General features: G+C 38.8%; 1 protein-coding gene across 1 annotated transcript in view; it reads right to left on the reverse strand.

Annotated features, from left to right (window-relative positions):
* Positions 1–343: 343 nt before the first annotated feature.
* SLC30A8 (solute carrier family 30 member 8) overlaps positions 344–15,190 on the reverse strand; it is a 48,956-nt gene continuing 34,109 nt past the window's right edge. The window contains exons 5-8 of the mRNA XM_045456270.1: positions 11,630–11,780; positions 8,822–8,927; positions 2,510–2,644; positions 344–1,142 (exon numbers count right to left, since the gene is read on the reverse strand). Coding sequence (XP_045312226.1) covers positions 997–1,142; positions 2,510–2,644; positions 8,822–8,927; positions 11,630–11,780 — 538 coding nt within the window. The 3' untranslated portion in view covers positions 344–996. The remainder of the gene's footprint in view (positions 1,143–2,509; positions 2,645–8,821; positions 8,928–11,629; positions 11,781–15,190) is intronic.

Here is a 15,190-nt window from a genome sequence, read left to right on the forward strand (position 1 = left end):
ACTGACTGAGCCACCCAGGTGCTCTGAAAAATTGTTTTTGAATGAATGAATAATGATATTGGTTAAATTACTTACCTTCTGTGAGCCTATGTCCTTGTCTATATAACGATGGTATTAATTGCAACTTTCCAAAGTTGTCACTCAAATGAAATGAGGTGACACATCTGAAAAGCCTAGTACAATACCTGGACAATAGTTGGTATTCCATAAATATTATTTAAGACCTGGGAGTTCTTAATTATTTGACTAAATTATTTTCCATATGGTCTGGAATAAGAACTCTGATGCTGTGTGCCTCCTTGTTTTGTTATTAGGTCACACCAAGTGAAAACACTCAAAAAGCAGCAATTTCATAATTTTTCATTTGTCCAGAGCTTTTACACAGAGAAGCAAAATACCATTCAATAGTTTTAGGCATGTTAAAACATAATTTGTGAGAAGGAAAGAGGACATTTCTACCCCGTTTAGGGCATGGTGATGCTGCTAGGGAGTAAAAAGAAACTGCTCCAAATCCTATTATAAACTGGCCAGAGAGTCAAGTTCTAGTGGGGTGTTAAGCTTCCAGCATCTCTTTTAACTTAAGCTCTTCCTAGTTTGCTTTTTTCTCCCATTTGAGGAGAATTTTGTGACTTTTCCTGGGCACTGATTCCTAATAAGGCTTTCCCAAGTTCAATTTTACCCACTCATCCTCAGGATACATCACTGAAAGGAGATGAACTTTTTATTGCCTGTGGTTACAAACAGCTGTTACTTCAGCCCCAGTCAGGAATAGTCCATACACACATTCCTGTAATTGAACACAGCTACTGATGAGTTGATAATCCAATTGATTAATGAATCTATATGCATCTTCATTCATGGTGGATAAAATGTGCACTGTACTGTATCACGAATTTCTCAAACTTCTTCCTTTGGTTCTTTATTTCTTATATTCTAGAAACTGCAGAGCAGTGTATAGTGGGCCATTGAACTCTGGAAGTTGACATTGTGACTGAACTAGTCCCGGGGTTCTTCACAGAAAAAACAGTCAGGGTCCTGGTCAGCTGGAGATTCCATCTGAATGGTGAGTGAGTGCACAGTAAAGCTATCGTTGAGGACTTTTACAATATCCCTTCGAACAACCTGGCTGTCCTGGCTGGCTGCTGTTGAGAAAGAACCACAGTGAGATGGGCACTGATTGCACACACATGGGTGATGGCTAAATTTCCAGCCTCAAGCACTTTGTCTTTAACCTGGTGGGGAGGGCCACAGGCAGAGCACTCAGGAGAAGCACTCTGGCTCTGATAATCAGCTATATCCACACAGACAAGATAGGGGGAAATTCTAGTGCAGCAAAGTACCCATCACTATGGAAACTCTTCCTGCCCACAGTTCTCTCTTGGGTCTGGCTGTCCTAGAACCTGACCATGGAAGGGGAGATAAGGCCTGAAAAAAGCCAAGACAAAGTTCTGATTTTTTATACAGCCCTTCCCACCAGTCCCCAGAGATCTTTCCGTTGAAGCTCTTGTATCTAATCAGCATTTAAACCAAGACTAGTGATAGGAACAGGGAAGCATTTAGAGCTCCCTACAGACTCTTCTTTGAGCAGGAACCTCACTGCCATCTTCTCTCTCGTCCCAAAAGGTATCAGGAAGCTGTAAGATTCCCTCCATAGTAACCTGATTGTTTACTAGATTCTTCCATCTGCAGTGAAATATTGGTGTAGTAGATGCTATAAATTACCTGTAGCCACATCTAAGCCTCTCAGCAAAGCCAAAGATATCGGAGAAAGCATAGTCCTCAAATGCCTGTCGCCAGTGATCCTGTACCCTGCCTCTAAGTAACTTCTTGAATTATTTTTTTAGCAGCCTAACATATCATTTGGCCTGAGCTGTCTCCTGAAGCAGTGAGAGGCTTCCCCTCCCCCACTGCCTATCTCCCCAGCTCTAGGACACATGGTGTACAAATCACATTCTACTTGAGAAAGTACTTTTTTTAGAATAAACCCCAAATCCTAGGAATTATCTCACATGGTTACAGAATTCCTAACCATCCAGTGAGGGAATCACCATTAATTCCTACTAGCACATCTTTTAACCTGTTAGAATCTTAAGCATGGGACCTAGGTCTCCTTCATTTTTTTAATCTTCTGTAATAGGCAGAGCATCTCAGACACAGGAAATAATGAAGTTTATTGTTGAGCTCATCCCATTATTTAATTCATCGGGTACCAAGTCAAACAGGTGAGATCTAATTTTCCGAGTTGAAGACCTTGAACTTTGGGTGGCATTTTAGCCATTCATTCTACCCACTACCCTCTGCAGTCTGCCTCAAGGGATGTCCTCAGTATCACTGTTGCCATGATAACATTGACAAGGGTTTTTTTCAAAGGGATTTGGTAATAGGAAACACTCCACAGTTGTTTTGACAGGCAACAGACACGGAGGGCAGCTGTACAGAAAGGAGGGAAATTATTGAGTTTACAGGGCAAGGACTGAATTTTGGCAGGGTGTTTACAAAACTCACTGACCTGCAGCAACATGAGCCGAGAGAATCACTTGGTTCATTGCTAGAGACCAGATGTGCAAGCTGTGCACAGACACCACTCCATCCACCGCTAAGATGAGCTCCTTCACATCATCGTAGTTCAGGTTCTTTGGCACACCTGACAAGTGGAAAGGGAGGGAGGCTCTTTGTTATTTAACTAAATACAGCTCATTAACATGGCTAAGTGGGGCTGCAAAATTTTCCCCAGGATTATCAACTTGTCTTCCGCTTTTCTGGTTTCTTACTTCAGATGTTTACAAATTAAATTCACCTGACTCTTTCAAAGGGTTCAACATGAAAGAATTTATTATGCAATAACCAACAATAGTAATCATTCTTGGTTTTCAGGGTGTGTTATTAAACCAACTGAGCTTTTTCCAGTTATCTTTGCATACGCTCTAAAAAGCAAAATGAGGGAACGTGGGATTTGGAATCAAATAATTCCTGGTTAGCACTCTGACCACAACTACCATGAATTTACCCAAATCATGGAACTTCTCTGATCCTCAGCACATCTGTAGTAAAAGAGGGGTGATAAGAGCAATATGTACACTAAATTCTTTGAGGAGAAAATGGGAAAATATCTGTTCTTTGTATACTGCAATGCTACATAATAGTAGTTATCTGACAGGTCACTCACTAAACTGAGTTAATAGATGATCCTAACATTGTAATACCATCTATTTATAGAATTCTTATTTATTTAGGTACATTAGTCAGGGTTTACTGTCTGGGTCATGTAAGATCAGAGTTTGACACCATCTTTGCTTCTAAAGGAATGGTATGGGGCACATAGGGAGGGAGGGACCCTGGCAGCCAATCAGCTATTCTTTTGGACTAAAGGAACTGGGGTTTCTCTAGCTTGAAGAAGTGAAGGCTAAGGGAAGAAGGATCACTTTCTTTAAACATTACAAGGACTGTCATTTGGAAGATGAGAGGATATGGAAGTGTTAAGGGTCCTTGCCTTGGCTAGAGAGAGGGCAAGTTAATGGGTGGTTAGGATTGGAAAACACATCAGTTTAACATAAGTTGTTTTTTTTTAATCAACTCAACCAGCATAACGATGATAAAGCTATTTTTTTTTAATCAACTCAACCAGAATGACAATGATAAGGCTATTTGATGCAATAACTAAATCCCTGCCAACTAACCCAAAGAGAATGAAAAGATTATTAAGGATGACCACCTTTTAGCTTCTACTTCAATTATATAGACACAAACACCTGTTGTGTTTGTTATATATATATATATATATATATATATATATATATATGCACACACACACATATATATATATACATATATATATGTATATATATATATATATATATATATATATATATATATATATGTATATATATATGCCTTAGATTCATTCCAGTCCCCCTAAAGAAAATTTCTATGGATGAGCTCTGAAATCGACACACTTTCGATATGGTTGATATGGCTTTCCAACTTGAATGTACATTAGTATCATCAGAGGAGATTTTAGAAATCCTGATCACCAGATTACACCCAAGACCAATTAATCAGACCCTCTGGGGATAAGATGAAGCATCAGTATTTTTATAGCTCATTTGGTGATTCTAACATACAACCAAGGTTGAGAACCATTGCACTAACATTAAGAGCCACTGGGCAGCTGTGCCTTGCAGTAGTTCTCAAGCTTGGCTGCATGTTAAAAAACACAAAACCGGCCCCTACCCCAGTCAATTAAATTGGAATCTCTGGGTATGGGGGGCCTAGGCACAAGTATTTTTAAAAAGCTTCCCAAATGATTATAATGAGCAGCTAGTCAAGAATAACTTTAAATTTTTGTTAATGTTTATTAATTTTTGAGAGAGTGCAAGCAGGAGAGGGGCAGAGAGAGAGGAGACACAGAATCCAAAGCAGGCTCCAGGCTCTGAACTGTTAGCACAGAGCCTGAAGCGGGGCTTGAACTCACAGGCCATGAAAGCATGACCTGAGCTGAAGTCGGACAGTTAACCCACTGAGCCACCCAGGTGCCCCAAGAATAACTTTAAAGGACTAAAGGAATAGGGAACCCTTAACCCTCCTTTTTCAGGATTTAAGAACCTTGCTTATGGAGACTTCCTCCTTGAGGCTAATATTAAAATTCTGTACAGTTTGAGTTTAGTTTAATCCCACTTCATATTGTTTCATGGGGTAACAAAGAGCTGGTCAACATGTTCTTTTACTCTGTGAACTCAGGCATTAGAAACAAATTAAAAGAGTTCTCAGAGTAGCCATAGAATGGATTCGTGGGTGACATTGTTATATTGTAACATTGTTATATTATAATGATAACACACCTTTATTGAGAAACTGCCATATGTCAAGGTTTGTGCTAAGTACTGTATTCATAGTGATTATCTTACTTAGTAGTTCTAAGAACTTTAAGAGCTAATTATCAATGTTACAATTCCTATCTCACTGGGGAGAGGAAATTGGGAATCAGAGAGGTTAAGAAGCATTGCTTAGGATATACAGATAAGGGAGATGTCAGACTCTAAAGACCAGGCTGTCAGTGTGAAATGTTACGCAAATAGTAGACTCTAAGTATCCCAACCCGAAGCTGACTAATAGGCCTAATGTGTCACCTCTGAGGAGTTTCATTTGACCCTTTGAAGACCTATTGTCATTCATCTAGGACCCTTGAGATGAAATCGCACTATTCCCCTACGTCCTTCTCTTTTGCCTCTACTCTCTCTTTACTTTTATGGAGAACACAAGTCCACTGTTACTTATTTTACTCTGTAAAATAATATCAACAAACAAGAAGATATGTTCCCACTGGCTTCAGTGCTTCATCATATACTAGAAACTTTTTTTCCTGAGGGAGAGCCTGCAAAATATCAATGCATCCAGGAAAATAGCTAATTAGTATTTAAAAAATAATTACCCAAGTTAATAAATATATGCAAAATCACTCAATATCTCTCATAATGAAAGAATTGCATATGGAATCAATAAGATATAGTATTTTGCCTATCATATTACAAAAGAATCAACATTTTGATGGTACTCAGTGATGGTGAGGATGTGTGGAAATGTCAAATCCTATTGGTGGGAAAGAAATTGATATGGCGTTTTTGGTAGAAATGGCAACATCTATCAAATTTTTAAATGCACATAACTTTTGAAATAGCAAAGCCACTTCTAGGAGTTATGCCACAGACATACAAGCACTATATATATATATATATATATATATATATACACACATATATATATATGCACATATATATACATATATATATATGCACATGGTAATTACACCATAATTTGTAATATCATCAATAAGCAATGCATACAGTGTAATACTTTGTACCATGAAAAGGAATAGACTGTATCTCTATATATGCTCGTATGGAAAGACCTCCAAATAAAGAAAGCAAGGTGCAGAGCAAAATTATGTATCAATGCAAAATTCTGTTTATATAAAAAAAGACGTGTGTGTGTGTGTGTGTGTGTGTGTGTGTGTGTGTGAATGTACAGATATTTTGGGATGACTTATCAGTAGGTATTACCTCTGAAGAATGGGACTGAAAACTCAAAGGTAAAAAAATGGAAAGACTTTTTATAATTTTATTCCTTTCTATATTTTTATAAAACTTTATTAAGTACAAGTATTATTGTATGCTAATGTAATTTGAAAACCCAGTTTAAAAAATGGGGCGCCTGGGTGGCTCAGTTGGTTAAGGTCTGACTTCGGCTCAGGTCATGATCTCACGGTTCATGGGTTCCAGCCCCGTGTGGGGCTCTGTGCTGACAGCTCAGAGCCTGGAGCCTGTTTCGGATTCTGTGTCTCCCTCTCTCTCTGCCCCTCCCCTGTTCATGCTTTGTCTCTCTCTGTCTCAAAAATAAATAAACATTAGAAAAAAAAGCTTCTTCCAGGTAGGAGTTACCTGCCAGCTTCAATAATTAGCTACATTTTCCTGGGGCACCTGGGTGGCTCAGTCAGTTAAGCGACTCTTGATTTTGGCTCAGGTCATGATCACACAATTCATGGGTTGGAGCACTGCACTCAGAGCTCCTGAGGTCTGAGCCAGCTTCAGATCCTCTGTCTTCTGCTCTCTGCCCCTCCCCCACTCGTTCTCACACTCTCTTTCAAAAATAAATGTTTACGAAGATTGTTTTAAGTTAGCTACATTTTCCTTAAATAAGAAGAGATAATCACCTGAGAAGAGCTATGCTGCGAGACAGGGATGGAAAATACTCATCTCCGATGGATACCCATTTGCCTTTTATCCACCTGTAAGTCAGCAAAGTTCCCTAATGGGAACAACAGCTGCAGCTCAGCGCTTGGCCCTCAGGAAAGGAAATGGATGCATCTGTGACTTGACAAACCAAATATTGTCACCTTCAGAGAGAGGACGTTCATTTATTAGTGACGCTTGACTCCATCTTGTGATTCACCGTTGTCGGCATCATCCTCCAACGTTTATAGTGCCCAAAGGAACAAAACTCTTAAACGTGTACTCAGCAGTGAACACTAAGGAAATGTGGGCTTTTGTGAAGGCACGTGCACTCTGAGACTCTGTCTGCCTTATGTCAAAATGTGCTGGACAAAAAAGAAAAGTTCAAGCCAATGTCTGGATATTCTTGATCATCCAACTGCTTGATATGATGCAAACCTCTAATTCTGATGGACTTTTCTAGGTTCCATTCTTGTGCCTTTTGGGTAGTAATCCTTCAGTAGTGTGAAAAGGTCATTCTAGTGGTTCTTGAAGTGTGGTCCCTGGATGAGCAGCATCAGCGTCTTGTTAGAAGTTCAAATTCCCAGAGTGCTGATGCATAGGGGCACTTGTACCCCAATGTTTATAGCAGCACTTTCAACAATAGCCAAATGATGGGAAGAGACTAAATGTCCATCAACTGATGAATGGAAAAAGATGTGGTTTATATATACAATGGAATACTACTTGGCAATGAGGAAGAATGAAATCTGGCCATTTGTAGCAACGTGGGTGGAACCGAAGAGTGTTATGCTTTGTTTTTATTTATTTTTATTTTTTTTTTTATTATATGAAATTTATTGTCAAATTGGTTTCCATACAACACCCAGTGCTCATCCCAAAAGGTGCCCTCCTCAATACCCATCACCCACCCTCACCTCCCTCCCACCCCCCATCAACCCTCAGTTTGTTCTCAGTTTTTAACAGTCTCTTATGCTTTGGCTGTCTCCCACTCTAACCTCTTTTTTTTTTTTCTTTTTTCCTCCCCCTCCCCCATGGGTTCCTGTTAAGTTTCTCAGGATCCACATAAGAGTGAAACCATATGGTATCTGTCTTTCTCTGTATGGCTTATTTCACTTAGCATCACACTCTCCAGTTCCATCCACGTTGCTACAAAAGGCCATATTTCATTTTTTCTCATTGCCACGTAGTATTCCATTGTGTATATAAACCACAATTTCTTTATCCATTCATCAATTGATGGACATTTAGGCACTTTCCATAATTTGGCTACGAAGAGTGTTATGCTAAGTGAAATAAGCCAGGCAGAGAAAGACAGATACCATGTTTTCACTCATATGTGGATCCTGAGAAACTTAACAGAAGACCAGGGGCAGGGGAAAGGGGAGAAAAAAAAGTTACAGAGAGGGAAGGTGACAAACCATAAGAGACTCTTAAATACTGAGAACAAACTGAGGGTTGATGGGGGGTGGGGGGGGAGGGGAAAGTGGGTGATGGGCACTGAAGAGGGCACCTGTTGGGATGAGCACTGGGTGTTGTATGGAAACCAATTTGACAATAAATTTCATTAAAAAAAAAAAAAAGAAATTCAAATTCCCAGCTGCTGCCCCAGACCCACCAGTTCAGGAACTTTCAGGATGGGCCCAGAAATCTGTGTTTTAACAGACCCCAAGTGATTCTGATGCCTTGAAGTTTGAGTGCTGGCCTGGTCTAACAAGGGTTTTAGACAAGCCCTTCATAGTAGCTATAATGCTGCCTAAGAGATAGCTTATTCAGTTTTTCTTAGGACTTTTCCATATATCTAGAGAGAAATTTGTATTTTCACAATATCTCCCTCAGTGCCTATCCTTATTATTTGTACATATTGTTTTTATCGTATGCCATATCATTTAATAGTTGCTGGAGGAAAAAAGAGAAGGCAATTCTTTTTGTTCCCATATGAAGAAAAATCATATTTGTTTTCACAAAAAATCCTTATACATTTAGATTTTCCTTATAATGCAAATTAACAGTGGATTTGCCTTGATGCCATTCCCTTCTGTGATTATAGTGAAGAGAAACACCAATCCTGGAAATAATAATAAAATCACTCCTACCTTCCATGAGTAAGATGGAGAAGTCCTTTAAGACAGTGATGGTGCTGGCCAAAACCAGGATGGAAAAGACGAATGTGCAGATTGGGTCAGCCATTTTATAGTCTGGCTAGAAAATATAGGGACTTAGGTTAACTGAATTCAGGCCTTCCATGCAGAAATTCTGATTTATAATAAAATGAGTAAACCTCCCTGCTTCTTTTTCTCTCTATCACCCTTTCACCTCCCTGAAACTTGACATCCAACTCAGAGGCAAGATTTCCTGAAGATTCAATCCTTCATTTAAGCTTTAAACTATCAGTGGCTGAAGAAATTTAAAAATTAAATTTAAGACATAAAGGAGAGGGGCCTTGAGTGTTCTTTCCGAAGGCCTGATTTGACTTTTCTGTTAATAGAAGCACAGAGTATGTGATGAAAATATGCACAAATTTATATAATACTCAATGGCTTTTCAGCCTTCCTTATGATGAGAAGAAAGGGTATCAACTGTCCAGAGGTTGCACATGACCAAGGCCCAGCTGGAGCTTGGTCATGGCAGACTGGGGTTGTTTCCTTTCTTTCCCTCCTCAGGATGGCACATATTCGAGACAGGCATCTTTCTTTTTTTTTTTTTTTTTTTTTAATTTACATCCAAGTAGTTAGCATATAGTGCAACAATGATTTCAGGAGTAGATTCCCCATACCCATTTAGCCCATCCCCCCTCCCACAACCCCCTCCAGCAACTCTCTGTTGTTCTCCATATTTAAGAGTCTCTTATGTTTTGTCCCTATCCTTGTTTTTATATTATTTTTGCTTCCCTTCCCTTATGTTCATCTTTTTTGTATCTTAAAATCCTCATATGAGTGAAGTCATATGATGTTTGTCTTTCTCTGACTGACTAATTTTGCTTAGCATAGTATCCTCTAGTTCCATCCACGTAGTTGCAAATGGCAAGATTTCATTCTTTTTGATTTCCACATAATACTCCATTGTATATATATACCACATCTTCTTTATTCATCCATCCATGGACATTTGGGCTCTTTCCATACTTTGGCTATTGTCGATAGTGCTGCTATAAACATTGGGGTGCATGTGCCCCTTCAAAACAGCATATCTGTATCACTTGGATAAATACCTAATAGTGCAATTGCTGGACCATAGGGTAGTTCTATTTTTAATTTTTTGAGGAACCTCCATACTGTTTTCTAAAGTGGCTGCACCAGTTTGCATTCCCACCAGCAGTTCAAATAGATCCTCTCTCTCCTCATCCTTGGCAACATCTGTTGTTGCCTGAGTTGTTAATGTTAGCCATTCTGACAGGTATGAGGTGGTATCTCATTGTGGTTTTGATTTGCATTGCCCTGATGATGAGTGATGTTGAGCATTTTTTCATGTGTTGGTTGACCATTTGGATGTCTTCTTTGGAGAAATGTTTGAGACAGGCATCTTTGATTAAGTCCTAAGAGTATGAGCTGAGGCCTCATTCTTGCCCTGTCTCACCACTGAAGCCATTAGCTCCAGAAGAGATACGTGTTGGGGCGCCTGGGTGGCGCAGTCGGTTAAGCATCCGACTTCAGCCAGGTCACGATCTCACGGTCCGTGAGTTCGAGCCCTGTGTCGGGCTCTGGGCTGATGGCTCAGAGCCTGGAGCCTGTTTCCGATTCTGTGTCTCCCTCTCTCTCTGCCCCTCCCCCGTTCATGCTCTGTCTCTCTCTGTCCCAAAAATAAATAAACGTTGAAAAAAAAAAAAAAAAAAAAAAGAAGAGATACGTGTCCTTCTGCCCTTGATGAAGTTTTGTCCCACAGAAAAGTCCATGCCTCATTACCTCTGAGAAACTCTCAAACTCCACTACCCAGGATAAGTGTGAATGATTTTGCCTTAAACTTAAAGCTTTCAGTGAATATTTGCTCAATTGAATTCAGATATGTCTTTATAATTTTTATTTATGTGTTTTCATTTTTTAGTAAAAATAATAAAGAGTCCTTGATAACTGGACAATCAAGGTGCAAACAACAGAGCTAAATGCTCTTCTTTTCCATTACCCCCACCTACACCCCAACCCACTTCTGTTAGTTCTTGGTACAAGAAACACAGATCTATAGTAAATGTTTGTTTAGGGTCAGAGTTTCATCCAAGATCCATCTCAACTTTCCATTAACACCCTGATTTGTCAGGGGCGGGGGGAGAATTGTCTTTCCCCCACTGGGGGGTGATATTGGTGGAACAGTCAATCAGGTGCTCTTCCTCCCCAGCCAAGCAGCAGGTACAAGACCCAAGCTAGGTCTGGTGGGCTCTCTTTCCCAGAGAAAGAGAATCTCCAGCAGAATGCCAAGAAATGGAAAAAAATTGGTTGACTCGCAGTCATTTCTGCACTGGTACCTGGGACAGAATTTGGATAGTTTCTGAAATCTAAGATACCTAATGTTGTCCTTATTTCTACCTTGATTTCTATCCAAGAGTACATCCAATACACTTCAACTAATAAATATATTTTTGCTTAAGTAAGCTAGACATCCTTTCTGTTACTTACAACCCAAGAATCCTAAGGTATTCATGGTTCCATTGCTGTTCATCTTAACTCCATGACAAAAGGAACTACTTTCTTGGAAGACTGGCAGCGCTACATTTGGAGACATAGTACTTAGGAATCTGGAAAGTCTAAGGTTTCAGGCTTTGAATATGTGTTGTTTGTTTAAACCTTGCAAAGTAGTTGGTATAGGTAAATAGAGGCTGGCCACCCTCATTTAGGTTAATACTGGCAGGTCAGCTTCTGCAGTACCTAATCTATAAACTTACTATGACAGTGAGTAAACTCAAACATACTCACCTTAAAGTAGATAATAAGTGCACTGGTTAACACACTGATGCTCTGAAATAGATCTCCGAGGGCATGCACAAAGGCTGCTCTGACACTGGCATTGGCTTGCACTTCCTTGTGATTGTGTCCAGCATGTCTCTGGTGCAGAATCACACTTAGTCTGAAAGAGAAGAGGATGTTCTTGGCACACATGAGATTAGCCATTGAAAACCTATGTGGCATAATGAAGCAGTTGACAAGGCATGTGTTATCCAAGATGGAAGATAGTTGAAATATTAATGCTGTAAAATGTACTATTGTGGACTAATTTTGAAAACAAATGTATCATACAAGTTTTAAATTTTTACACAAGGACAGACAACAAAGGTTCACCTGTTTTCTCTTCCATCTACCTAATGCTACTCTGGTTCACGTTAAAACTGGAAAGCATCACTTCCTAGATGAAACTATTTGACAATAAGGAGGGGAAATATTTATTGAGCATCTACTGAATGCAAGGCACTGAGCTAAGCTTAAAGCTGAGCTTTGGTGGGAGCTTAATTAATGTACTGGTTTCAAATACAAAAAGCAGCAGAAAGGGGTAAAACAAAATAAGAAAATTTCATCAAGTTTGGATTTTTAAAAATATTTTATTTTACTTAATTTTGTTTATTTCTATGAGAATTTAAAATTTGAATAATTTTTAATGGCCAATGATGCATTTGTGTATATTAGCTATTAACAAGAGACTAAAATATATTAATGTATCACATATATGTGTGTAAATATATATTAATGTATATATATGCAAATGTATATATAAATGTATATATATATAAACACATATGTGTATACAGTCCTAAGAGTATGAGCTGTGGCTTCATTCTCTCTCTATAGATAACATATTACAAAATTTAACATCTCCTACCCAAGTCAAAGAGATAAGTGTTAGGCATATAAATTACGTACCTGATTTTATTTTGGAACAAAAGTTTTAAAAAAATATTATTTAGTACTATACATCCCAGTCTATTTGCTGGTAAAGTGTCTGTTAAACCCAAGGTCATTATCCACAAAGTAGAATGACTGCTATCCAGCAATACTTGATCATTACATAAGGCACAGTTTTTAGATGGTCAGTGTTTGGACAGAAATTCACCCTTAATTAATAATTACCATTTATGAATCCTCAGACAGCTTAATATGGCTGGCAGTTAACATACTCTCTTTCTAGATCTATCCATGTGTGCTCATCACCTTGTCATTCATTCTTTTACTCATTTTATTAAGAAAAAAACAACTTAGGGACTCTTGTGTGCCAGCCACTGTTAAATGCTTGGGGTATAAAGGTGAATGAAACAGACGTGAACCCTCCCCGGTGTGGCTTTAAGTATGATGGAGATAGCATAGATTTTAAAAATACACCCATAAGTGGAAAATTCTCATTTTAATAAGTCTAGTAAGAACAGGTACTATAGATAATATAACAGGGAAGTCTGATTTAGTTAAACAAAGTAATTGAGTTGGATTTGAAAGATTATGTTAGATTTAAATTACAGGCTGGAGAGGAGGGAATATTTCAGGCAGAGAAAACTTAGCATGCAATAGTCTTAAGGCTCTGTCAGTAATCTTTATCCTAGAATCCCTTTGCAACTTTTGTTAGAACTTTCTGTTCTGATTTGGAGTCTGCAAGGGTTTGATTTATTCCCAAATTATGGTTCTGATATTTCTGTATTCAGACAACACAGCATCTAGCAGCACTTGAAACTATAATCCCAGTTCTAGGAGAAACATTATAGTGACTCAATATCTTTTTCTCTAAATAACTACCTACTTGCACAGGGAAGTCACCACTTTTCAATTTCCTTATCTTTCTAAGTAGGAAAAGCACCTGCAATGTTAAGATCAAAGTTCAAAAGCAGTTGCTGTAGGAAGAAAATTTGGATGGCATCTATTTAGAAAGGCAAACTCGATTATCAGGGTTCTAGATTTATGGGGAAGTTAGCTAGCTGTATCCTTCATATTCATGTAGCATCGACACAACCTATGTGACATATGCCTCTTGGGAAATTATTAATATTTTCATTGTCCCTGCTGTCTTGGGGACATATTGTTCTCTTTATGCAAAGATGATGTTATTAACCCCAGTCAGCAGCACATGTGCTCTGCCTTATTTGTCTCCTTGTGCTGATAGATTTGCATTGAACTCTACACACTTTTTCTCCCAGTGCCAATATGAAACACATTTTCAAGTTAGCTGGATGGAAATAGGGATCTACTCAGTAATAGCAGTCAAATAGCACTCTTCTAATTGGTTAGCTTAGATATTTCGAGCAACAGTTTGCACACTAAGAGGTGAGGAACTGATGCAGGCAAAAGGTATGGGTATTAGAGTGACCTGAGGAGCGTTTTCAAAATGTACACATTCGGATTTTCCTCTAATACCAGAGATTCCATTGTGCCTTCCTTAAAAGACACTGTTTAAAATGTGATTCTTCTTCCACTTTCAGGTATAAGCCTACCTCATAGCATGTATCATGTTGCATCACAAGATAGATAGATGATACACAGATAGTGTATATGAGTCTCTTTTTGCTGCTATAACAAATTATTACAAAGCTTCTGTGGCTTAGAACAATATAAATATATTGTCTTATAGTTCTAAAATGGGTATGCAGGACTACATTCCTTCTGGAGATTCTAGGAGAGAATTCATTATCTTACCTTTTCCAGCTTCTAGAGGTCACTTAGTTTCCTTAGCTCTAGGATCCTTTCTCTGTCCTCAAAGCCAGCAATACAGCATCTTCCCTTTACTCTGACCTCAAGTGTCCCTCTCACAGGGATCTTTCTGGTTACATTTGGCCTGTCTAGATAACCTAGGATAATCTCCCCATCTCAAGATCCATCCTGAACTTAATCATATTTGCAAAATTCCTTTACCATGTAAGTTAACATACTCAGAAGTTCCAAGGATTAGAATATGGAAATCTTTGAGGAAATCTTTAAGCCATTATTCTGTTCACCACAGATAATTGATATGTAGGGTAGGTAGGGAGGTAGATGATGCAGTTTTAAGTCGGGTTGCCCAGAATCAGGCTATCAGATTGGAAGGAGTAAATCAACCAAAAAAGACCAAAGGCCTGGCCTTAACAGCACCCACCCCGCACCCTTGTCATGAACAATCAAGTAGCTTACTTGGGTAAGAGCAGACCAATACAGAAATGATCACATGTCCAGTAACATCACATGTCTCATAAGAATGAATTAAGACTGCCTGGATAAGAGAATGGACCAAAAGGTGGAAACTAAAGACAGCGACTAGCTAACAGAGCTTAAGAAGGAGTTTTCAGGCAGTCTTACAATGATACAAAGATAAGATAGACTGCTTTTGAGAGGAACAAATTCCCTGCTACTAGTTCTGTTAAAATATATGACACTAATGACTATTTATTTTATGGGGATGTTGCAAAACAGAATTCAAAAGTAGAAAAGGGACTGGAGTAAACAAAATCTAAGATCCCTTCCAACCCAGCACTCTGGGAACCCATAATGTGATCATGTAACAAAAACCAAATCGGGTGGGGTACCTGG

The sequence above is a fragment of the Leopardus geoffroyi genome, chromosome C3, assembly GCF_018350155.1.
Source record: "Leopardus geoffroyi isolate Oge1 chromosome C3, O.geoffroyi_Oge1_pat1.0, whole genome shotgun sequence".
Classification (NCBI taxonomy): domain Eukaryota; kingdom Metazoa; phylum Chordata; class Mammalia; order Carnivora; family Felidae; genus Leopardus; species Leopardus geoffroyi.